Source organism: Rattus norvegicus, chromosome 4 (assembly GCF_021556685.1).
Source record: "Rattus norvegicus strain SHRSP/BbbUtx chromosome 4, alternate assembly SHRSP_T2T, whole genome shotgun sequence".
NCBI lineage: Eukaryota > Metazoa > Chordata > Mammalia > Rodentia > Muridae > Rattus > Rattus norvegicus.
Genome location: NC_141537.1, coordinates 165,968,532 through 165,993,914, shown reverse-complemented (window position 1 = coordinate 165,993,914; position 25,383 = coordinate 165,968,532). Strand labels below are relative to the sequence as shown.

The 25,383-nt window shown below is 37.0% G+C and overlaps 1 protein-coding gene across 3 annotated transcripts; it reads left to right on the top strand.

Annotated features, from left to right (window-relative positions):
• Window positions 1-2,451: 2,451 nt before the first annotated feature.
• Ly49s5 (Ly49 stimulatory receptor 5) lies at window positions 2,452-24,849 on the top strand. 3 transcript variants are annotated; one of them, NM_001012749.1, is given in 7 exon segments: window positions 2,452-2,566; window positions 4,365-4,531; window positions 5,789-5,869; window positions 6,735-6,953; window positions 7,922-8,064; window positions 14,509-14,612; window positions 24,253-24,849. In NM_001012749.1, coding segments are annotated over 6 exon segments (834 nt in total). In that variant the 5' UTR covers window positions 2,452-2,566; window positions 4,365-4,419; the 3' UTR covers window positions 24,428-24,849.
• The last annotated feature ends 534 nt before the right edge of the window (window positions 24,850-25,383 follow it).

Genomic DNA, 25,383 nt, shown 5'->3' with positions numbered 1-25,383 from the left:
AGCCCATCTAGGAAAATGTGATTAGGCGGGGAAGGCAGAGTGTTAAAATAACTGTCATAAAAGCACAGGGTGGACACAAGTACAGGAAATCTCAAAATAGAACTGTTTGTGGTTTCCTTAAGACCTATGAAGTATACCATATTTCATGGTAGTAAAGATTCCAGCTTAAAATACCGCACCATGTGGTAAGATACTGACCAGGATAAGACAGTTCTCCCAGTGAAGCTAGTGATCAGATCATCATTTCCTGTGCACTGATGGCTACTTCTCGTGTCCATCACCACAGCCAGGGACAGGAAAAAAAGTTCACAACTGTGTAATGATGGCACTGTGGTCTGAGGGTCTGACTGGAAGGTTTGAATGTAGGATTCTGATTGTCTGTCTCAACATAAAGGAGTTGGCCGTTGTGGTTTAACAAATAAATGTTTCTGAAAGAAAAAGGCCTTGAATATTTGTGTGTTGTGTGTTGTGTGTATGTGTATTTGTGTGTATGCCTTTGCATGTTTGTGCATGTGTGTGTAATGTGTATGTATGTATATTTTTTCACAAAAATATTTACAAAACAAAACTAAAGGAAACAATAATTCCTTATGTTTTTCACTTCTCTGTTTCATTACTTATTCATGTGAAGTTTAGGACTTCCTGTTTTATGATGGTCCTTGGTCAAAGAAACAAAATGGGAGTGTCAGCCATTTCCATTTCTTCTGCAGTCACTCTATCTTCAATGCTAATTTTGCTCCCTTAACCGTTTACAGTCTTCTGTAAATTCAGAGCTTAGCTCTACAGAGCTTAGAGGAAGCTGCTGCTCTTTGGCTTTACAGTTATGGGCATCCTCCTGTTTCTGACATACAAACAAACAAAGGAAAACCAAAATCTACCCAGTCTCTGTCCAGTTTCTGTTAACTACCATCTTCCTTCATCAAGTGCATTTGTAGGTACCCTATGTCCTGTCCATACTGTGGTCACAGGAATGAACAAACAGCTCTTGTGTTCTTTCCCATAGTTGTTGTCTGATGTAAGAGGGGCCTCCGTGGTAAGGTAGACAACCTCTCAGCAGAGAAAATAATGCACTATGTTCTCAATACCATTACTATTTCTGTGGACAGTATGATGTTAACCTCACATATTTGAGAGAGTGATGTGGATTTTCTTGAGTAGCAATGTCACAGTGCTGTAGATTTGAAACCCTCTCACTTTTGCTCATATACCCTCCTTTTCTTGACCTTCTAAACACCTGCACTCTCAGAAATGATCAGGTAGAGAATCTAGGACTTTTTGTGTCATAGACTAGACATAAACCATTTCACAGTTCCCTCTTCCCTTTAGTTTATATCAGTCTTTACCAAAGGAGCTTCTTGCAAGGACTTCTCTTTGCAAACTCATGAGAATATCTCATAGAATAAAAATTCACCTTATTTTAAAAAAAATCAATTGTCAATTTGTTTATGGCAGTTGATAAAATATAAATTAACTAGAAGTCAGGTGATGATTGATATTAGAGTTTCTCATATGTGAATCTGCTTTAGTTCCATGGCTTCACATATAAAATGACTTTTTTTCAGTATGTTCTAAAATATACCCCATGTAGTTCTTCAATAACAAGAAGAAAATTCTATTAAACATATAGGATACTCAGCATTAGAGGATTACCTATTTAATTTATGCAGCATATAATTGATGAAAAATTACATACAGCTTTAATAATCTTGATATCGATATTTATAAAATGCAGAACTCCTTTCTATTTATGAGAACATATCTATCACAAATATGGTGTAAATCCATGTAGTAGTATACAGCTATAATTCTTTAGAGAAAAAATAGCACAGGTGTCTGCAAATTTGGAGTCAGCCTGCGCTACATAGAAAATACAACAGGTACATTAATATCAACAACCAAACCAAAACACCAGAACACAATATAACTCAGGGAATGAGTATTTGCTGAACATGGTTATTGTCTTAGATTTGATTTCCCAGCACCATGAGGAAATCAGCACTTAAATCACTTCATGTGAAATGACAATGTTCACATTAAATATCTATGTTTCAAAAGTGAGAAGAGGGTTAAAAATATCATTACCAGTGGAAACATGAGAGCTTTAATGGCACTCCTAATGCATATTTTAAGCAGCTATTAGCATCAATCAAAATCAAGACGTAGTTTTAAAAGTAGTAACATAAGACAAAATTCTGACAGCCAATTTGAAATGTAGGCACAGCACAGCTCTAGTCCGCTGTTTTCCCATTGTATTTCTAAGGGCACTGGTTTTTCTCTCTCTGCAGTTTACTTCTTCTCAGTTTTCAAATCTTAAATATTGTCATGTATTTTGCAGCATGTAGTACAGAATGTTGCATATTTGACTTGCCCTCAGATTCAGCTTTCATTAAACAATTTCCTCTTTTCACTTTGGTCAAGAGGAGGGGCAGAAAGTTATGAGGTTGAGTATCACTCAGAGGAAAGTTAGTTTTGTCTTTCATCTGGGAGCCTCTTTGTGGATACAGACCGGGAAAGGTCAACTCTTTCCAGTACTTTCCAACTGAATCACATTGGGATAGAGACACAGGTAACAATACCTGCTTTTATTGTTATCCTATCAATGATCAAATATTTTCTAGAGAATTTCATATGGCTTGATATGAAAATAGGATTGATGAAGAAACTCTTCTGGTTGTGTTAGATCAGGTTAACTCTGAAAGCATGTGAAACTGTTATTCTGCACTGGTTATTTTCTATCTCAGTAAGTTGTGAATCTGTGTGTGTGTGTGTGTGTGTGTGTGTGTGTGTGTGTGCCCACTAAGAAGTTAAGATAGAGGTATTTATGGAGTCCTTTACTCTTTAACTGTGTCAAATGTTCATATATCATCCAACTGACAAATATCACAGTAGGATCCTGGTACGATGGATCAGTTTGTAAAGGTAACTAATAAATATCCTTGATCTAAAACTTGGATTTGATGCCTGGAACTGACATGACTGTGGAGTGAGAGAATGCACTTTGTAAGGTTGTCTGCTGGACAGATGAGTCTTGGCTCAGCCAGCTCCACCCTAGGGGGAATAATAAAAAAAAATACAACTTGGAAAGGGAATTGCTTAATGGAAGAGTTCTTTTTGTAAAAAAAAATAATAATAAGGGAATAGGTAAATCACCTCAGAAAACTTCATTAATTAAAAACAAGTTAAGGATGTTTTAATATATGCAGTTTGTTATCTTTACTATCTGCTGGATCACATCTCAGTTATAAAAGTAAGTGTAAGGTCAGCTACCAATACTTATTATTTACTAATACATTGATAGGTATTATGAGATTGTATTTTTCATGGACATTAGCTCATATATGCTGCATAGTGATGAAATTTATTTTCATACATGCTCTTCTTGCCACATCATGTACGAGTTTATTATATGTGAAATGGTTGTATAAATGGGATGCTTTGAGATTAAAACTTCATATTGTATCCTCTATGCTTCTCTTTGTTGCACTCACATCCATCCAGCTATGTCCCCTTTTTACTTTTCTTGTTGCTGCAGTTACTAGGGGCAACATAGGATTTCTGAAGACTTTGAGCCAGGAGCCTCAGATGAGAGAGAATATTTTTTTTCCGGAGCTGAGAATCAAACCCAGGGCCTTGCAGTTGCTAGGCAAGCGCTCTGCCACTGAGCTAAATCCCCAACCCCGAGAGAGAATACTTAGTTAAGACATTCTGGGCCTGGATTATTCCCCTCAGTATAATCTTTTCTGGTTGCATCTAATCACCAGGTTCAAGCATAGAGAAGAATATGTACATTATGGCTAGATGAAGAAGTTGTACATCTCAGCTGATTGTGGCTTCCATGAAGAGATATTTATATGTTTTAGATCACCTGAAATATTATCTTTCATATATTCTTTTGAAGGTAGTGTCTGGGAAACTCTGAGAGTCATGTATAAATAAAAAGACTGAAAGAATATTTAATATTTATGTGTTTGTAACAATGTGGTTATTCCTAATGCTTTGATTCATTTTTATATGGATAGTTTGTTTAAAATTTTGTTTTGTTTTAATGATTTCAGTAGTACTGATTGTACCTAAATTTTTATGTGCTGAATATTTAGAACAAAGGTTCTTCATCAATATTATCATGACTTAGTAAATTTTTAATTCGGTACATATTTCTTAACAAAAGTTGTTGTGAACATTAGAAATATAAATAAATTTAACAGAAATCTGCAAAGGATTCTCACCAGTAATGGAAATTGGGGTCATTCCATGTCAGGGTGTTTGGATCATTAAGTAAATTTGTCAGATCCTACCCTTTCTCAACCCTATTTATCATCAACTCCAGGTACCATACCAAAAATGGTCATTTCAACTTTTTACAGAAAACACTCAATGCCGGATTTTAACTGAAAACAGACTTCATACATCATACCCAAAATGAGTGAGCAGGAGGTTCCTTGCTCAACTGTGAGATTTAAAAAGTCTTCAGGGTTGAGGTACCAAGTGAGGCCTAAGGAGACTCAAAGACCCAGGGAAGCTGGCTGCAGAGGTAAGTGTTTTAAGTGTCTAACATCACTTGCTTTTTATGCATTTTAAACTTTCAACAACTCAAAATACCTTACTGGCTTCTATCAAAAACTATCATGTTCCATTTCATCTGGGCTTGGTTATGCACAAGTGTAGGAGTGAACTTTGAATATTAGTTGGAGTGTAATCAAATAAAAAAGTACTTAAAACTAAATTAAAAAAATAAAGCAATCAAGTTTTAAAAATCAAAAAAGAAAGAATTATAAAGTATTGCTATTCTTTGGTTTTTTAGTCACTTACAAAATAAAACTTATGAGGAAAGTAGAACAATGGGACACGGTAAGACAATATTTTTGTTCTCAAGGAAAGTGTTTTAATTGTCATTAATATCCCCAACATTTAATATAACAGGCACCAACAGTTGTCATCGGAAGATGAATTCTCCAAATGGCAATATTGTTGCAGATGAAGGAAGAGGGATTGAGAGGATTAGTGGTTGTGGGAATGACTAAACCCTATTGTGAGTTCCTGAAATGTCAAAGAATAATTTTAATTTATTAATGAAAATGCAGAAGTATCACTTTATTTTCTTCACTATTTTTCAGTTCTATATGCACTGTCATGACTCTGTTCCATGCTGAGATACTTTTCTTCTTTGATGTTGTGGTAATCAGAAGCATGAGTTTCAGATTCTAAATATCATAGATATAAAAATATTTAGTATTATATAAAGCAAAATCAAATTTACATGACAAAGCAATAGTTAAACTGTAGGACCTTTCAAAGATGGGGATTTATACAGATCAGGTCCAGACCAGCTGTGATTCCCTACCAGTTCTCAAGAACATCCATCCTTCTTTCATTACTCTGTATCCTCAATTTTCTTTCCTGGTGGACTCTATACTCCAGTTGGTATTCTTGGATTGCATTGCAACTATTCTTCAAATGCCTTCTCTAGAATGCATTTTTGTTCCTATAGAACTGGGTGAAGACACAGGTCTGTTACCCAACTACTTCTAGTCTTATTCCAGAGGATTCACAAATCAACCAGAAATAAATTCAGGATTTTGTGAAACTTCACACATGTAGGATTTCTTCAGTGGGTGTATTTTAGGGAGAAATCTACAATTCTGAGAGCACATTTTCATTCAGTTTTTGTCATCAACTTGTGCATAATTACCCTTTTTTCTCTGCTAGAAGAATTTTAATTAGTATTGAGACGTGTGCTTTTAATGGTGTTGATTTTCTTGCTATGTTTTGTTGACTTAAGTGTCTTCAGTCCCCTGGCAGCTCACTGTGATTGCTATTGGAATCCTTCTTTCCCTTCGGCTGGTTGCTGTTGCAATGTTGGTGACAAACAGTAAGTAACTGAGATACATCTTAATTGAACTTCTGCCTAAATATAGCTTTGGGCAGGGATGATGAAGGTATACACTCTGTTGTCCTGCCTATAATCAGAGATGAGTGAGAATCAATGGACTTTAATAACTTTTCCTGACACTCTGCAGTGCTCTGTTCTCTTTCATAACTAATCTGTTAGCTCTGGGGCGGTTTGCAGCTGCCCTGCTCTTTCTTACTCTTGGACATGCTCCCTCTGAGGACTTGGTGCTAGTCTACATTTCTGAGCTAAAATGATTGTTAATTTTATGCAAACATTTTGTGAGTTAAAGCTGTGCAAATAATTGATGACCTTCTTTTCCTTTTTCTTTGATGTATTGAGGTCATGGTTAAGTAAGAAGACTTCATCTGTACTGAGTCATTAAAAGTTAAATTTATTGTATACCTTCACATTTACAGAGTATCACTTCTAGGCTATGCTAAAACAAAGCTATGGAGGCGGATAGTTTACACACTTTATGTTTCAATAATCATCATCTTCTTTCTTAACATTTTTAGTTCAATTTCCATGACATGTTAAGTATTCACGGAATATTTTATTTAGTTTGTTATTTTTCTAATCATGTTGTAAATTATTAAGTAATTGGAACTTACCTCCACAATAATTTCCTTCAGCTGTGTTATTTAATATACAGTCAGCTTAACTATAGAGAAAAATTTATGTATCTGTTTCGATAGTGAGTTAATAGAAGTGTTAATTAGTAAATGTTAAGTACCAAAGAAAATAATGATGTGTTGTCTGTCAATATGAAGGTTTTTGTCAAATCGTAAATTTTAATATATATTCTTTACCAACATTTTTGCTGTTATACCTGTGACTACATTAGTTTTTCAGTATAGTCATGAAAAACATGAACTTCAGAAAACTCGAAACTGTCACCATAACTGCAGCACCATGGAAAATGACATCAAATTAAAGGAAGAAACGTTGAGAAATATGTCTGTAGAGTGTACTCCCAGCAATACTCTTCTGAACTTATTCAACAGAGAACAGAACAGATGGTACAAAAAAACTAAGACTGTTTTAGCTTCCCCTCAGCACACAGGTATGTATCAGGGGAGGACCATGAATACAGAATTGCATTATCATCTACTGTTTCTTTTACAGAAGCTTTAAGGGGCAAACTTCAGCTTAAGATTCTGGTGATCTCTGGGTTAATTATTTGAGGGTTCCGTATTTCATGTAAGGTCTTGGAAACCCAGAAATACCTGTCTGGGTTAGACGAATATTATAGTTTCTATGTTTGGTATACTTCTAGTTCCCTGAGGATCGAATCACAAATCACTAATCCTGATAATTTTTTTGGTCCAGGGGAAGGTCTGAGTGTACCACTTTGTTGCTGATATAACATAGTTCTTTTTTTCCCTTTTCTAGTTTCACAGGCATAAGTCCCCTGTGCCATTTCCCTCCACATCCACTCCCCCTTCCTGCACCCTGACATTCCCAGCCTTGGCAGTACCAAGGGCTTCCCTTCCCATTGGTGCTTAACAAGGCCATCCTATATTATATATGCTGCTGGAACATGGGTCAGTCCATATATAGTCTTTGGGTGCTGGTTTCCTCACTGGGCGATCTGGTTGGTGGGCATTGTTGTTCTTACGGGGTTGCGAGCCCCTTAAGCTCCTTCAGTCCTGTCTCTAACTCCTCCAGTGGAGATCCTGTTCTCAGTTCTGTGGTTTCCTGCTATCATTCACTTCTATATTTGACATGCTCACAGAAGTTTTTAATAGAGTATATTCATCAAGTATTCACTCTAAAATAGACTTAAAGATTTACATGAATGCAGTTATAAAAAAATAATTGTGTGTGTGTGTGTCTGTGTGTCTGTCTGCCTCTCTCTCTCTCTCTCTCTCTCTCTCTCTCTGTGTGTGTGTGTGTGTGTGTGTGTGTGTGTGTGTGTGTGTGTGTGTGAGTATTTGGGACATGGAGCCTTAATAAATACATTGTTCTGAAAACACAATCCAAGTAAGTAATGTTTAACTATTTTCATTCTTTTTTCATTCTTTTCTGTAGCCAGGTGTGTTGAAATGCACTGGTTCTGCCATGGTATAAAATGTTAATATTTCATCATGGACATAAGAACATGGCATGGATGTAAACAGACCTGCCAGAACTACAGCTTATCCTTTCTGAAGATAGATGATAAGGATGAACTGGTACTATAGATATTTACTTGTCCCTTATTCTCTTATATTCTATTTCTACCCTTGAATAATGAGATACTGAATCTGGGATTTTTAAAAAGTATATGGTTTTCCTGTAATTTGAACAAAACTGTGGGACTCAAGTATGTTAAGGGGAGACTTGCTACTACAAAGACACTTGTGACTTTCAATTCCCTCCTTTTCTCGGGAGTCTACAAGAGAGTGCCTAAAAAAAACATGCCTTCCCTCATGAAGTTTACCCCTTTGTATAGCACAACCTCTGGCTGAAAGTCATTTTTCTCCTTGGAGTTCCAAATAAGCCCCTGATGTCTAGTGTTTGTTCTTTGGAACCTGGAAATGCTGATGCCTGAGATAAGTGATCAGATGAAAACAGGGAAAGTAGTTGAGCTCTGGGCCTTTTTTTCAAAATGACATGCTATGAAAAAATGGGGAAATAAATGGTTGACTAGTTAGCCCCATGGTGATTTTCTCTGAAACTGTCCCTAGCTTTACTGTGCAGTATTCTTACATTTTGTAAAAATGATATCCATGTTTTCATCCCAAAACATATTTTGTCTGCAAGACATGCAGAGATTGGGGATGGAACAAAAACTTCCCAGTTGGGAACAGTCAACTGATAATTGATTCAACTTGAGACCTATCCCATGGAAAAAGCAACAACCATCTGATAGAAAACAAATTTTCCAAGATTCTGACATTCTTGTTTAAACAATTACTAATGAAATCCTTTCAATTATGAATACTATATTTTTCTAAATGATTGAAGCATCATCTTGAATCCTTTGTTATTTATAACACAGTATGATATTTATTCATGAATTTAATTCATATTTAAACAACAGCATAAAATGATTTTTAATGACAGAAAATAGTACTATTTTTCCATTTGATACAGTAATCATAACCAATTTTTAAATTATTTATTATTGTTATTATTTGTTGTTGTTGTTGAATTTACTTATCCATCTTACATCTTGTGCACTGACCCCCTCTTGCACATCAGCTCCCACAGTCCATCCTGCATTCCCATTCCCTTCTTCTCTGAGAGGGTGGTGGATCCTTAGTTATTACTCCATCCTGGCACATCAGTTTCCCTGAAGCTAGGTGCATTCTCTTCCACTCAGTCCAAATAAGGAAGCCCAGGTATATATATATATATATATATATATATATATATATATATATATATATATATATATATATGCAACTGCTTTTGAGATATCTCCCATTCCAGTTTTTTGGGACCTACATCATGACCAAAATGCTCATATGCAGGGAAATCTAGATCCAGCTCTGTGTATTCCCCTTGTCTGTTGGACACCTATGGTCCAGGTTAGTTGCTTCTGTTGGTCTATCTGTCAAGATTCTATCCCCTTTTGGGGCCTACATTCTTTCATAATATTCCTGAAACTCCATCCACTGTATGGCTCTGGGTATCTGTGTCTGTATATGTCTGTATGGGTGAAGCATCTAAACTCTTGTCTGAGCACCACTACTACAGTCAGTGATTTTGTCAGCTACTGGGTAGAAACTCTAAACTCTTGTCTGCAAGGATAATCAACTATTACTAATAGGGTTAGGGTTTGTTCCTTTTTTCCACGGGGTACGTCTCAAGTTGAACCAATTATCAGTTGACTGTTCCCAACTGGGAAGTCTTTGCTCCATCCGCAATTTCTGCATGTCTTGTAGACAAAACACATTTTGGGATGAAATTTTTGTTGGTGGGTTGGTATCCGTTTTGATTCCCCAGAGTTCCTACTTGGCCAAAGGAGGCAGCCATCTCAGGCTCCATATTACCAATACTGTGAGTCACAGGTGAGGACACCCTTATTGACTCATGTGTACCTTCCATATCCCAATTCTCCAGCATATTCTGGGAATGCCCCTACCCTTCCCATTAGTCGAACATGGCCACTAATTCTCATTGTAATCTTGCCATCCCTACTACCCATTCTGACATGGAACCCTGAATTTCCCACTCCCCTTCTTATACGTTTCCCAACCAGTTCCAATACTCCTTTTGTTTTCCATGACCATCCATTTCCCCTTCCAAGTGGGACTGAAGCATCTTTGCTTGTCCCCCTATTTCTGTCTATCCTAATAGGGCCTGTGTAGTATAGCATGGGAACTCTGTACTTTGTGGCTAATAAGTATGTAGAAGTGAATTCATACTGTGTCTGTCATTTTTGGAACTGGGTTACCTTAGTCAGGATTATATTCTAAAGCTCCATCCATTTGTCTGAAAAGGTCATGATGTCTTTGATTTTCATAAATATATTGTATTCCATTATACAGATGTACCATATTATTTATACATTCTTCAGTTGAAGGACATCTAAGCTCTCACCACTTTCTGGTTCTTATAAATAAGTTCCTATGATAATAGTTGAGCAAGGGTTTTTTTGGGATGGTGCAGCATATTTTGGATATATGCCCAGGAGTGGTATAGCTGGTTCTTAGGATAGAACGATTGCCAGTTTTCTGAGAAAACATTAAATTGATTTTCAAAGTGGTTATAAAAATGTGCACCCCCACTAGCAATGGAGGAGTTTTCACCATGCTCCACATCTTTGCCAACATGTGCTATCACTTGAATTTTTTGATATTAGCCATTCTGCTTGGGGTAAGATGGGATCTCAGAGTTGTTTTGATTGGTGCTTCCCCAGTGGATAAGGGATTTCAACATTTATATAAGTGCTTCTTGGCTATTTGAGATTCATTTTTTTAGAATTCTCTGGTTTCATCAGACATAGAAAATACAATAGAAGAAATTAATTCATCAGTCAAATGAAATGTTAAATTTAAAAAATTCTTTACACAACCCATTCATGAAATCTGTTATTCCATGAAGAGTCCTATTCTCAGAATAATTGAAACAAAACCCAAAGTTTCCCATATCCATGTCCAGAATATTTCAGGAAAGTCAAAATATAAAATTTTTCCAACCTAAAGAAACATTCGCCTCTATAAAGAGAAGCCTATAAACATAGAAGATGCTTTTAGAACAGAAATTAGACCGAGATAGAAAAGAAAACACTCTCACAGTATATTGATCAAAACACAAATACTACATAGAAAGAAAGACTATTAAATGCTCCATGTGAAATTAGTCAGGTAACAGTGGAAGGCAGAATAATTAGAATTACCCCTGACTTCAGATATGATATGTGGAAATCTCTAAAACACCACAGATGCCAACCTAGAAAACAATACTCAGTAAAATTCTGAATCTCCATAGATGGAGAAAACAAAATATTTCAAGACAAATCCAAGAAAATACTAAAAGAAAAATTCGAATCCTAGAGGGTATCTACATTCAAAAAAACACAGGATATAATTAAACACTTACCAGCAAAATCAAGGAAAGCACATAGAATACACAAACACACAGAAACACACACACACACACACACACACACACCAAATACACACACCCACAAATAAACACACACACACACTAAGTCCATCAACAAAATTACATTTAAACCTACCCACAATTTAAAAAATAAATCAGTTCCTTAATTAAATATTATGCCATTCCAATTCACATGTAACACACCCTAAAGGATGCCAAGTATCTCTCCTTCATCAGTTCTGCCACCTCTGCTTCTGATGTATGGGAAGTTCATTTGAGTAGCATGGAGATTCATGCACATTATTTCACACAGTACTATTCATCTTTATGAAATTTATTTGAAGACAGGCTATTACTTTCCATACAAATACCTCCAATGTGTTTCTCTACTATTCAGAAATGGAATTTGAATAATGTCATAGGTCATCAGAAATCATTCAATGATCAATGGGTATTTTGGGGGGAGGGTTATAGAAGGTGATGCATCCAACTTCTAAATGGACATGAGTAAAAAAGTCACAGGTGTTATCCTATTTCAGAGTAAAAGTGAATGATTTCACTCTAAGGTTAAAAACAAGATAGACTGCTCATTCTGTTCATATATTCAGTATTGTACTAGAGAGTTTAGCTATAACAAGTAGGCAAGAAAATGAAATAAATAAGGTTATATTGAAAAATAGAAGTTAATGTATTTCTATTTCCAGTTGACATTTCTTAGATTGAAAATCGAACGGAAGCCTCATTAAATTATGAAGCTAACACATGAGTTTAGTTGAGCATTTAGAAAAGAAGATCAGTATAAAGAGCATGTTATAATATATATGGACAATCAGGCAATGAAATTAGGAAATTATTAAGAAAACAAGTCTATTTATAATATCCTCAAAAATCAGAAAAAGTCAATAAATTTAACAAAAGAATGCAAGATTTATACAAAATTGTATAAATGTAGATAATTGGAAAAAATTTCATATGCCTACATTGTAAGATTTTATATTAGTAATAGGTGATACTCACTAAATTAATACAAAGAATTAATATAATCCATAAGTATGTGTTTTGAATAAATTGACAAAAATTGAACAACTCATGTCATGTTTTAGGTGCTTGCATCTTCTGTGCTCTGTTTTTGAATGGTTAGGGGAAGGAGTGGAAGTTTCAGCATGGTAATTTTATTATACCGGCCTAGAATTAACTCACTGTATTTTCAGTCACATTCCTTTGGCTACAACACAGTCATTCAACCACATCCAGCTTCCTTCAAGGTAGAAAAAGAAAACAAGTTTGCTGAACAAGTAGAGAGTCTCTGTTCCCAATGTAACCAAGCATAAGGAGGAGAGTTGGAGACTACAAGCACAGATTAAGGGGGCATGTAATTTGTGGTCAGTCTGAGAGAGGACTTGGTTCTTTTCTTCCGTTGATAATTTTAAAGCATTACCAGATTGGATGCATTGCAAGCAGCACATTCCTACTAGTGAATGAGCTGAGTCTCCATCAGTAAATCCTGAAGGATAGAAAAAAAGATGAGGGTAAAGTATAACACATTAGCTCCTTCCTTGTATAAATGCAGCCCTCCTGCCCATTTTGATATTAAAAGGGTTTGGGACATGCATGTGGGAAATAAACTGCTATTTTTCCACAGTTCTTTTTCCTTTTGGTTACTTTTATTTAATTATTTTTTTATAGTCCATTAGTTATTATACACTCTGGGTCTTCCCTCCCACAGTTTCTCACTGCATTTCTTCTCCCTTTGTTTCAAAAAAGCATCTGCCACCCCTCTCTTGCCAGACTAGCCCTACTCCTACAGTCTCAAGTCTCTTGGTGGTTTGGTGCATCTTCTGGAACTGAGGACAGACCAGGAAGTTCTCTGATTTATATTTGTCTGGGGCCTTTTAAGAGGTCCTATATGCTGTGAGGTTGGCAGATATTTATCTAGGAGATCTAAGGGGTTCTGGTTAAGTAAGACACCTTGTCAACTATGGGGATATTCACCTCAGATTCTTCCACACATTCACTTATTCCACCACAGGGGTCCTAGACTTCAATTAAATAATTGGTGTAAGTGTCTCCCTCTGTCTCTGCCTGCTAATGGTTCAGGCCTCTTTGAGGACAGCCTTGCTAGACAACTGTCTGTATGCAAACCATAGCATCAGTAATAATGTTAGGCCTTGGAGACTTTCGAAGAGGTGGATCCAATTTTGGGCCTGTCACTGCACTGCCTTTCTCTCAGTCTCTTCTCCATTTTGTTTCTAAAGTTCATTTAGAGGGGAATAATTCTGGGTTCGAGTGTTTTACTGTGGGATGGTGACCCCATCCCTCTATTGATGTCCTCCTGTATTTCTACTGGACGTGGCTCTATGACTTCTAATTCCCCACTCTTGGGCATTTCATCTAAGGTTCATCCCTTTGAGGCCTCAGAGTCTCCAACCTCTCAGGTCTATATTACTTTCTAGAGGGCTCCCGCACCTTCCTCCCCAGAGGTTGCACACTTTCATTCATTCTGTTACCCCCATACCTGACCATATTCCTTTATCCTCTCCCCTTACCTAATCTGACTGAGGTCACTTCCTACTTCTGCCTGCAGAGATTACTTTCCTAATTCTCCCAAGTGGAATTGAACCAGCCTCACTTTTAGGGCCCCTCTTTTTGTACACCTCCTTGAGGTCTGTGGATTTTATCATGTATTCTGTACTTTTTGTTATCAAATATGCACTTATTATTGAATACATGCTATGTGATTTTTGTTTTTCACTGGGCCATAGGCAGGAAGACAGTGAGTTCAAGCACAGGCTTGTATTCATAGTGAGACTTGGTCTACAAATCACAGTCACAAATCATGTCATGAACCCAGTATCACAGAACAACTGAAGTTTCTATTTTGAATAGCAAATTGAACTAACATAGTTTTGATATGAATGCACTACTACTAGGAAGTCAGTTTAGAAAATGAACATGGTGGGACTAAGCACTGGGAAGACAGGACAGCAGAGGATGAGAAAGAAATCCTGGGAAATTTAACTTGCACTTCTCTCATCAAACAGACAGAAATTTCATCATGAGGTGTGTTGTGTCCTTTACAGAAGTTCCTACAGGACCACGTTATTCGAGACAGTTACTGGGTTGGATTGTCATATAATAATATAAAAAAGGAATGGTCATGGAGTGACAGCAGTCCATTGAATTGGTGAGTTTCTGAACCCTTCAGACTCTAACAGTGGTATAGGAATTGGGAGATTGTTTATAAACGCTTTTCTCTCATTTCCCTTGACTTTTCTCATTTTCTATGGAGCTCATGGGGAAAGGCAAGTTGCATAAGGGAGTGTATGAGTCAGTGTTTGACAGGTAAGTTTTCTGTTCAAGGTACTGACCAATGATGCTTAATATATCTCAGGATTGTGTCTTCTAAGATGCACAAGGCAATAGCAAGTCAGTAACTTGAGATGCTATGAAGTGACTGAATGATCATGAGAGATACACTGAATGTGAGTCTCTCACATATTTCTTGACATTTTCACTGTTGTTTGCTTATATAATTTTTGGTTCCTTATAAATATAAGAACATGTTCATATATGCTTACATATGGATGCCTACCTCCCATTTGAAGGTCTTGTTTCACATTTTTAAAGTATAATCTGGTAGAAAACAGTTTACTGCTTAATTTATTAATATTATATATTTTTCTTGAGTATTTTACATACTACACACAATATATCAATATATCAACCTCTATTCAAACTAAAAACACTAACTTGTGTCTGACTATCCCATGCATTCATTATTAACTGTACATAGGTGCATGATTGTGACTCAGCTACTAAAAGTAAGAAAGTCATCAGGGCTACAAGCTTAATAAATAATTGAATCTCCTTTTCTGAAACTGTAAACTAAGAATAATAATTCAATAAGAAGAAATAATCTTTGCAGAAATTTTATTTTGTCCAGTAGGCAGCATTTCAGAGAGCTTTTTTCCTTCTCTGGTTCTTACTTTCTTTCTATGTCTCCTTCCCTGCTATTCCCTGATTCTTGGTGGTGGTGTGGAGGGGAAGAAGTTGATGTAGATGTCTCTTTAATTGATGATCACTTAAGAACTTCTTCCAAGAACTTTGACCAATTCTGCCTCTCTGTATGCATTATGGCCCAGACAGTCAGGTAAATCAATGAGAATTGAAAACTCAGCAATGAACACACATATATGGTCACTTGATCCTTAACAAGCGAGTTAAAACCATCCAGCATTTGCATCAAATGGTTCTGGTTCAATGGGAGGTGAGCATATAGAAGAATGCAAAGCAATTCTTTCTTACCTCCTTGTACCGAGCTCAAGTAGAAATCGAATGAGGACTTCCATATAAGCCAGACCCAGTAAAACATAGAGAAAAGTAAGTGGAAAGGAGATTCAAACACATGGGCACAGTGGAAATTTTCCTTAACAGAACACAAATTTCTCTCAAAGATCAACAGTCAACAAATAGGACTTCATAAAACTACGAAGGTTCTCTAAGGCAATGGACATCACCAATAGGACAAAACAGCAACCAACAGATTGGGAAAAATCTTTACCAGTTCTTCAGTTGATACAAGCTAATATACAATATATACAAAGAACTCAAGAACGTAGACATCAGAGAATGTGAAGCACCAAAAATATTCAACATCCTTAATCATCAGGAAAATACAAATCAAAACATCCTTGGGATTCCACTTACACCACTCAGAAAGACTAAGATCAAGGACTCGGGTTACAGCATTTGATGGTGAAGATGTGGAGAAAGAGGAACACACCTCCATTGTATTAGGCATTGCAAGCTAGTACAATCACATGGAGATTAGTTTGTTGGTTCCTCAGAAAATTGGACATAGAAATGAGGACACAGCCTATATAAATCGCATATATATACCCAAAAGATTCTCCAACATATACCTATGACACATGCTGCACTATGTTCATAGGAACCTTATTTAAATAGACAGAAGCTGGGAAGAACCTGGATGACTCATAAAAGAGAAATTGACACAAAAATGAAGTGTATCTACACAATGCAGTACTAATTAACTTTTAAAAACAATGACTTCTTGAAATTGTTCTGACAATGGATGAAATTTGAAAATATCATCCTGAGTAAGATAACCCTGTCACAGAAGAACAAATGGTATTGTAGGCATTCACTGATATATTAAATATTAGCATAAAAGCTCAGAATGCCCAAGATACATAAACACAGACCATATGAAGCTCAAGAAGTAGGTAGAGCAAAATGTAGTTTCTTCAGTCCTATTTAGAGAGGAGGAAATACTCTTAGAAAGTAGAGGGTAGGAGGGCTTGGGAGGAAAGGTGGAAGGGGAGGGGGAAATGGGGACTGGACCAGGTATGGCACGCAACAGGGTCAGGAATTTAAACAGCAGTTTACAGTAGTGGGGGATGGGACACTGGGGGTAGCCACCAGCAAGCCCTAGATGTCAGAAAACAAGAAGAAACCTAACTGGGATGAACTTAGCTGAAAAGCCTCCAAAATGGGAGGGAGAACCTGTAGAGACCATATCATACCAAGATGTTAGGCAAGGCCCAAAGTATGATGACACCTACTCATCTTCAAAATTTTCAACCCAGAATGACTCCTGTCAAAAGGAAATACAGGGACAAAATGTGGAGCAGAAACTGAAGGACAGGCCATCCGGATGCTGATCAACCTGGGGATCCATCCCACATACAGACTTCCAGCCAGAAACTCATATTATAGAATCAAAGAAATGCTTGCAGATAGGAGCCTATATGAATGTGTCCTGAGAGGCTCTGCCAGAACCCTTCCGTTTAGATGAGGATGCTTGAAGCGAACCATCTTATTGTGTATAGGGATCCCACTGGAGAAGTTATATAAAGGACTGAAGGAGACAAAGGCTATTGCAATTCCAGAGGAAGAACAAGAATATCAAACAACCAGAACCCCCAAGCTCCCAAGGTCTAAAACACAAACCAATGAGTATACATGGAGGGACCCATGGTTCCAACAGAATATGTAGCAAAGTATGGCATTGCCTGTATCAATGGGAAGAGAGGGCCTTGGTCCTGTGAATATTAGATTTCCCAATATAGGGGATTCCCTGGATGGTGAGGTGGAGGAGGGGTGTATGGGATAGGGGATTTCTGAGGTGAAAACAGAAAATGGGACAACATTTGAAATGTGACTACATAAAATATCCGATAAAAAAATAAGGTTATCATGGAGGTTGAGAGCAGCACAGGCCTAGGCTAAAACTATAAATATTTGTACTTAAGATTGAAACTTCTTTCTTTAATATATGTGTAAAGTATACAAATACACATGTATACTTACATTATATATTTATCTGTATATCATAATATTAAGTATATTTTCTTAAATTTTTAAAATTATTTTATATATTTTCATTACAGTCATTGTCTCCCTCAGTACTCCCTCCCATAGTTCTCTATCCCTTCCTTCCTATTGCCTATGAGAGGGTGCTCCCCCCTCACCAGGTCTCCTCCTTCACTGGGGCCTCAAGGTTTTAAAGTATTAAGTGAACCTTTTCTGCTGAGCTCAGACAAGGCACACTTATGCTAAATAGGTGCCAGGAACTCAGAGCAGCCTGTGCATGCTCCTCTTTGGTGGGTCAGTCTCTGGAAGCTCCCTAGAGTATGAGTTAGTTGAGATTGCTGGTCTTCTCATGTGATCCTTCTCCCTTTCAGTTTCTTCAATCCTTTCCCTATTACAAATACAGGGGTTCCTAACTTCAGTCCAATGTTTGGGAATTACTATCTGCTTATTTCTCAGTCACCTGCTGGTCGTTATTCTCAGAGGACAGAAAAGCCTGACTCCTGTCTGTAACCACATCATAGCATACTAGAGTCAAACCTTTCTTTCGCCCCATGGGATGATCTAATGTTGGCCTGATCATTCTACTACCTTTCCTTCAGTACTGTCTCCATTTTTGTCTTAAATTTCTTTTAGACAGGAACAATTCTGGGTTATGAATGGTGTCTTTGTATCATCACTCTTGTCCCTGTACTTGAGGCCCTGTTGATCGACTGGAGATACACTCTTCAATTCTCTTTCCCAAATGTTGGACATTTTGGATAAGGAAACCTCCAATGAGTCATGAGAGTATCCCACCTCCCAGGTCTCTGTACTTTCCAGAGGGTCCCTCCTCCTCGCACTATTTGAGACTGCCCATTTCTTTTCATTCCTTTGGCCCTCTGAATATCTCTCCTATCCCTTCCCACCATAACTGATCCTGTTCATATTTTCCCTCACTGTCCCCTCTCCTATCCACGTTTCTCCCTCTATCTACCTCCTTTGATTATTTCCTTTCCCCTTCTAGGTGGGATTCAAGCATCCTCATTTGAGTCTTCTGGCTTGTTAAACTGCTTAAGATCTGTGGGTTGTATCATAGACTTTCTGTACTTTTTGGCTAATTCCTACTTATCAATGAGAATATACCATGCATGCCATTTTAGGTTGGAGTTACCTCACATAGAATGATAATTTCTACTTCCATTTGCTTGCAAAATTCATGATGTTCTCATTTTTAATTGCTGAATAGCATTCCATTTTTGTAAAAATGCACCACATTTTCTGTATCCATTCCTTGGCTGAGGGACATCTGGGTTGTTTCCAGCTTCTGGATAGAACAAATTAGGCTTCTATGAACAAGTGGAACACATGTCCTTGTGGTATAGTCGGGCATCATTTGTTTATATGCCCAAGAGTGGTATAACTGATATAGATGTGTCTTCAGGTAGAATACTTTCCAATTTTCTGAGGAACTGCTAAATTGATTTCCAGAGTGGTTTTAGCAATTTGCAATCCCACCGCCAATGGAGGAGTGTTCCTCTTTCTACACACTTCCCAAGCATATGTTGTCACATGACTTTTGATCTTGGACATTCTGATTGTTGTGACATAAATTGTCAGTGCCTTTTTGAACTGCATTTCTCTGATGACTTTGAGTATTTCTTTCTTTTTTATTGGATATTTTATTTATATTTCAAATGTTATCCAATTTCCCAGAATTCTCTCCAGAAACCCTTTATTCTATCATCCCTCCCCTTGCTTCAATGAGGGTGCTCCCTCACCCACCCACCCACTCCCTTCTATCTCCATGCCCTGGCATTGCCCTTTACTGTGACATTGAGCCTTCACAAGAACAATGGCTTCTCCTCTCACTGATTCCCGAAGATGCCATCCTCTGCTACATATGCAGCTGGAGCCATGTGTGGCTCCATTTATAAACTTTGGTTAGTGGTTTAGTCCCTGGGAGTTCTGGGAGGGTCTATCTGATTGGCAACTGACCATTTGTCAGAACAGTTGTAGGAAGCTCGAATATAGAATCTGTGACTTCACCAAATTTGGACTCTTGATTTACATTACAACACCAAACATTATTTCCTCATATAGTAAAAGTCTTAGTTCTAATAAGAAAGGGTCCATTTATGCTAAAACATATATTGCCTAACAGATTAGTATTGTAGCATGCAGGTTCAAATGCAAGATAGGACAATTCATATCTTTTCTCCCATGCAAACTGCAAGACTGTTATTAAACTTTTGAAAGTCAGCCCAGGGGAAGATCTTTCCATATTGATTTGACATTGACTTCTCTAAGTGTTGATATCTTTTTATTATTTCTTGCCTTCTATTCCTATTGGTTGTGTTTGCTTCTTTTTTCCCCAAACTTTCCAGGTGTATTTATAAATTGATGGTATGCAAAATTTAGCTTCTTTATGGAAGGACTTAGTGCTATGAGAAGCTGTGGAAAGCTTAGTCTCAGACACAGTGGTACAAGTCTTTAATCCCAGGAGATAAAGGCAAGCAGAACTTGGAGTTCAAGGCCAGCCTGGGACAGAGGAATTTATAGGTCGAGAAAAGCTTAATTCTAGGCATGGTTATATACATCTTTAATCCCAGCATTCAGGAGGAAAGGTAATGCAGATCTCTGAATTCTTGTCAATCTACAGAACAAGTTTCAGGAGAGCCAATATTAGGCAGTGAGGGAGTTAGGAAACAGAAAGCTGATAAGTAAAGTGGTGGGACATCCTCCAGACTTAACAAGTAGTAGAACTTGGCAGCTTCCGCCATAGGAATCTTGCTCTATAGTAAAAAAATAAAAGGAACATTGCGTCAATTAATGCTTTTTAGCTCAACCTCAGAAATTAGGGATGGTTAAGAAAAGATCAGCATTATTTTGGTGAAAAGTTCTGAGTTGTGTTTTCTGAGAGCACAAAGAGATAAGAAGGGATAAGGCTGTACTTCCTGCTTCCAATAGCCTTGATAAAGTTTAAGAATCACAAAAGTCACAGTGGTTTTGAAGATATGAAGGGGTCAAGGCAAACAAAAGAGGCTCAGCCCTGTGAGAGGCAAGGGAAGATCATTGATTAAGGGGCAGCTCAGTTGAAGTTGATGTCTGAGTACAAAGGGGGTCATACAAATAAATTGAGGATTGGCACCATAAAGAGTGCCTATGAGAGGCTATCGGTGTGGCCTACTTGAAGCAGAAGACCCCAGAATATTGGATATTTCAGTATCATAGGATGACCACTAAAAACAGAGGGAGCAGTGGAATGGAGTCAATCACATTCTAGAATGCTACATAGGGCAGAGCTGGAGAAGTAATCCAAGCCCATTGGTGGAACTCAGAAGATCACGAGTGCATAGCAGATATTGGAACAAGGAGCTGTGAGCTGAAGAAAGGTATTAACAGGGAGAAAGGAGTTTGCTGTTGAGGTCCAAATTGAATCTTTTCCAAGACCTCTTGAATGAGACACATGGAGACAGTGATTGTTTCAATAGCAAGTGGAGTTTAATTTTGGCCTTTCCTGGTCCTTGCTTTTAAAGGGAGATGACCCAGAGCAGACTGTCAGAGAGCTATATATCTTGAAATCAATAATGGCAGAAATCAAACAATTGGTAATGAGACTGGGTATTAATGATAGGGCAAAGTAACCTCCAAGCTGACTTGTGATCAGTGGACCATTCTGGAATTTCCAAGCGTGACAGTTGGGAGTCTGGGGGTCTGTTGGGAGTCACAGGTAGCCTTGTTGGACAGTTTGGTTTGCAGTTGCTCTGGGAACTAACTACTCCCTGGAAGGGAAAGGTCTTTTTGCTTGGAGGTTTGTGGTGGACCTTTCCCACTCAGGCTCTTTCATTCGCAGTCAACAAAGATGGAAAAAGAGTCAGAGATCTGCAGAGTTCTTTGATATCAGACATCTAGTTGTAGAGTTTTGAGTTGCCTAGCTGATTTCCTGTCTTGGTTTAGTCTACTATTTCCTCCATAAGGAATTTTGAAATGTTGTTATATATCCTGGGATGTTGGAGCTATTTCTTCAGCCATTTGTTTTTGATTTTATAGGAGAATACAGTTAAATAATTGATTCTCAGGAAAAGACTTTAAACTTTGGACATTTAACATTGTTGAGATTGCTATATACAGTAGGGACTATTGACGTTTTAATAATGCATTTTGCATTATGTTTAGGTTTGTCATAGTTTTGTATAATCCTAATGAAGTTGTGGAATGAAATATGGTGGTTTGACTATGCTTGTCCCAGTTAGTGGTAATGTAAGAAATTATGGCTGTGTTGATGTGTTAGTGCCTGTGCTGGAGAAAGCATGTCCCTTTTGGCAGATGTTGAGACCCTTCTAGTCATGTGGAAGCCAATCTTCTCCTGTCTATCTAGGGATATAGATGTAAAATCTCATCTCCTTCTCTAATCCTCCATCTGTGTGGATGCTGCTATGCTCCTGCCTTAGTAATTGACTGAACCCCTGAAACTTAAACAAGTTCCAATTAAGTGTCCCTTAAAAGAGGTTCATTGTTCATGGTGTGTCTACACACCAATGAAACCCCAAGTATGACACCCAGCTCAAGGCAAAAATTCATAACATAAGTTTGCCACATGACTATGTTTCTGAAGTATTATAAAAGATGCTGGCATAGGTCCCATGATCACTGCAATCATGGGTTTTTTATTTGATTAGAATTTAAAACATGACATTCCTCAAGTAAATGTTTTAAATCTAGTACAAAAGCAGTTAGTTGTCCAATAACAATGATATCACTGTGCATATCTTGCTTAGCATGTATGTAGCTTGTTGTGGTAGGACTAAAGCCATTGATATCTTTTCTCCTCCAATCAGACTGCAATGCACATTTGACCCTTTGATATGTAGTCAAAGGAAAATGTTTCCTGATTGATTTGACATTAAATCTTTATGTCTTTGTGTCACAGTGTGTTGTAGCTTCAGCAATAAGGTGTTACCACATATTTGTGGTAAAAAAGCAAGAGTAGAGGCAATAGCTGCTGTGTTGGCGACCTCTTTCTCTTCATAACCAATATTTTCCTGGATGTATCCCCTGATGTGCACTTCAATATTCATTTAGTATTTTATAATTCTGTTGTTCAATTCTTCATGTATATTAGAGTTTTGAATGCAGACTTTTTCTTTATAGTTCAGACTCTGCTGGACCTTCCTCAGTATACAAGGCTAACCTCACATTCAGAGTTTTACCATACTTTGCCAACAAATGCTGGGATAAAATATGTCTATCACCACCACACAGCTCTACATTGATCATTAAATAACATTTTTTCATAGAATATATTTTGTTCAGGGTTTCCAACCCCACTATTCTGAGATCTTCCCTAACTTTTTTATTAGATATTTTATTTATTTACCTTTGAAATGTTATCCCCTTTACTGGTTTCTCCTCTTGAAACCCCTTAATCCATTGTCCTTTCCCTGCTTCGATTGGCAGTCACACTCAGTAATGCTTTGGAAATCTCACCTCTACTGAATCCTAGTCTATGTAGAAATCTGCATCATTCTTTTTCACAAATATATTCATTAAAATTTAAATTATTGGTTAACATTTGATGAGGTTCTTGTTCCAAAGTTAGTTTCGGCCTGCCTGGTTTGTAATCCTAGTCATTCTGAATTCCAAAATCTTATCACCTCGTAATTTACTCCCAAATGATGAGTTTGTAGGTATGTATCACCTCTTCTTTGTTCTATTTTCTATTCAACTTTTAAAATTATTTTTCACAGTAAAATAGCTGTGGTACCAAATGTAGCAATCAGCAGACATTGCAGTTGAGTTGAATGCAGGGAAGTCACTCAATCACCATGTTGCAAAGAAGATCTGTTAGTTCTGAGTTGGGGAAGTCAAAAGAAAAACAACAAAATTGTATTCAAAAAACATTGTTTGTAATTGAATTAAACACCTCATTTTTCTCTTTAAAAACAAGGCAAATAAGAATTGTACTAGATGCCACATACACATATTTCTTCATTTCAATCTCTCATCACAGTACATAATATCATATAAAACTAACCTCAGTATTAAATTATCCCTTATTATTTCTCCAGTGCTGAAAAATAATCTTCCTCATTGTACAAAATTAGTGGTATGGAAAGGATAATTCGTTGAGTCATAGTCAGACTGTTTCTATGTTAATTTTTACTGTTTATCTTTTTGTGTGGATTTATGTGCATGTGCATGTAGAGATCACAACACCTGAGCAATTCATTGAGAAATGAAAGGACTTAGGTCTCTTCTTTATTGTGCATTATGTGAGGGCTAAAAATGGATGGACAAGTTTGCTGCCAATAGTCCTAAACCATTCAAGTCATTGTCCAAAGACCCTATTTTAGGAATTTAGGGAAAATAAAAATATTCTAGTCATACACATGTAATTCATTCCATATATGCTACATTGTTGTCAATAAAATTTGTTTCAAAAATCATGGCCTTCAATAATATAAATTTCAAATTTTAATAACTGACAACCATTTTTTTTTATTTTATAGTGATTTGTTGGCATGTAAACCACTACAAAAAACAGGACACTGTATATATTTCAGTATGACAGGTCTACATTATGATGACTGTGGTAAAAGACATCTCTGTATCTGTGAAAATGGAATGGACAAAATCCCTGCTCCATTGTGCAGTGTGAAGGAAAGGTCACAGTCTGCTGTGTGAAGAGAGAGATGAGGTACACAGGGAAGAAATCTGCTGAAAATTGGCTCAACAGCAGACACAGTAATCCCTTCTGGCACATGAGGAGCTTGCATGTGGAGAGTGGACATCCTTTGCTCCAAGACCCAAATGATTCCCTCACATTGTCTCCTGAATGACACAGAGGACCACATGGAGAACTCGATAAATAATGAATGTATCAAATTGTCATTAGGATATTTCCATAGCCCATGGCTTGATAGCACAATTAATAATTAATCTGCAGTTGTGTGTTTTCATGTGTTGGTTAGTTACTCTTTGTTATTTTTTTGGTGTAGAAAAAGTTAGCATTTTTAATAACCTTTTGAGATGAAGAACTGTGGAAATGAGGTCTGATGGGAGTGGTGTCTGGACTGTTAATAAATAAAATAATTTTGAAAACCTTATGTTTGCTATAAAATATAATTTCAGATTTCATGAATAGTTGCTATGACTAGTTCAAGACACTCAGAGGATCTTCTGCAGTCCACATGTGTTATTAATTTCTCTTTTTCTCCTTCAGGTTCATTTGTTGGTCAGTTGGAAAGACATAGAAACAATAAAATTAAGTGAAGCCATTAGGTATGGAAGCTGACTTATTAACATACTATATACATGAATGTGAGGACAGCCTAGGCTACATGTAAATTTGAACATCATTTGTTCAAGAATGAGACTTTGTTTCATGAAGCCTAATGATGACAGTAATAATATTATACATTGTTTATGGTCAGTTTTTCTAGGGATAAGCATTTTTCCATAGTATAGTACTATCATGATAATAACATGTCTATTATTGATCTGCTTGTATGTTCTAATCCATTATTTACATTCATATCATTCTGATTTCTGGATAATGTTAGTATGTTCTAAGGACCAGTGTCCTTCTGTACATTTACTTGTAATGTCCTCAGAACTTTCAGTTTCAAAATGGTTACTGA

Coding starts and splice junctions, on each gene's coding strand:
- Ly49s5 (XM_087659055.1), top strand. CDS start 4,420: ATGAGTGAGCAGGAGGTTCCTTGCTCAACTGTGAGATTTAAAAAGTCT. Junction 4,532..5,779: donor CAGGGAAGCTGGCTGCAGAG/GTAAGTGTTTTA, acceptor TGTTGACTTAAG/TGTCTTCAGTCCCCTGGCAG. Junction 5,870..6,734: donor TGCAATGTTGGTGACAAACA/GTAAGTAACTGA, acceptor TGACTACATTAG/TTTTTCAGTATAGTCATGAA.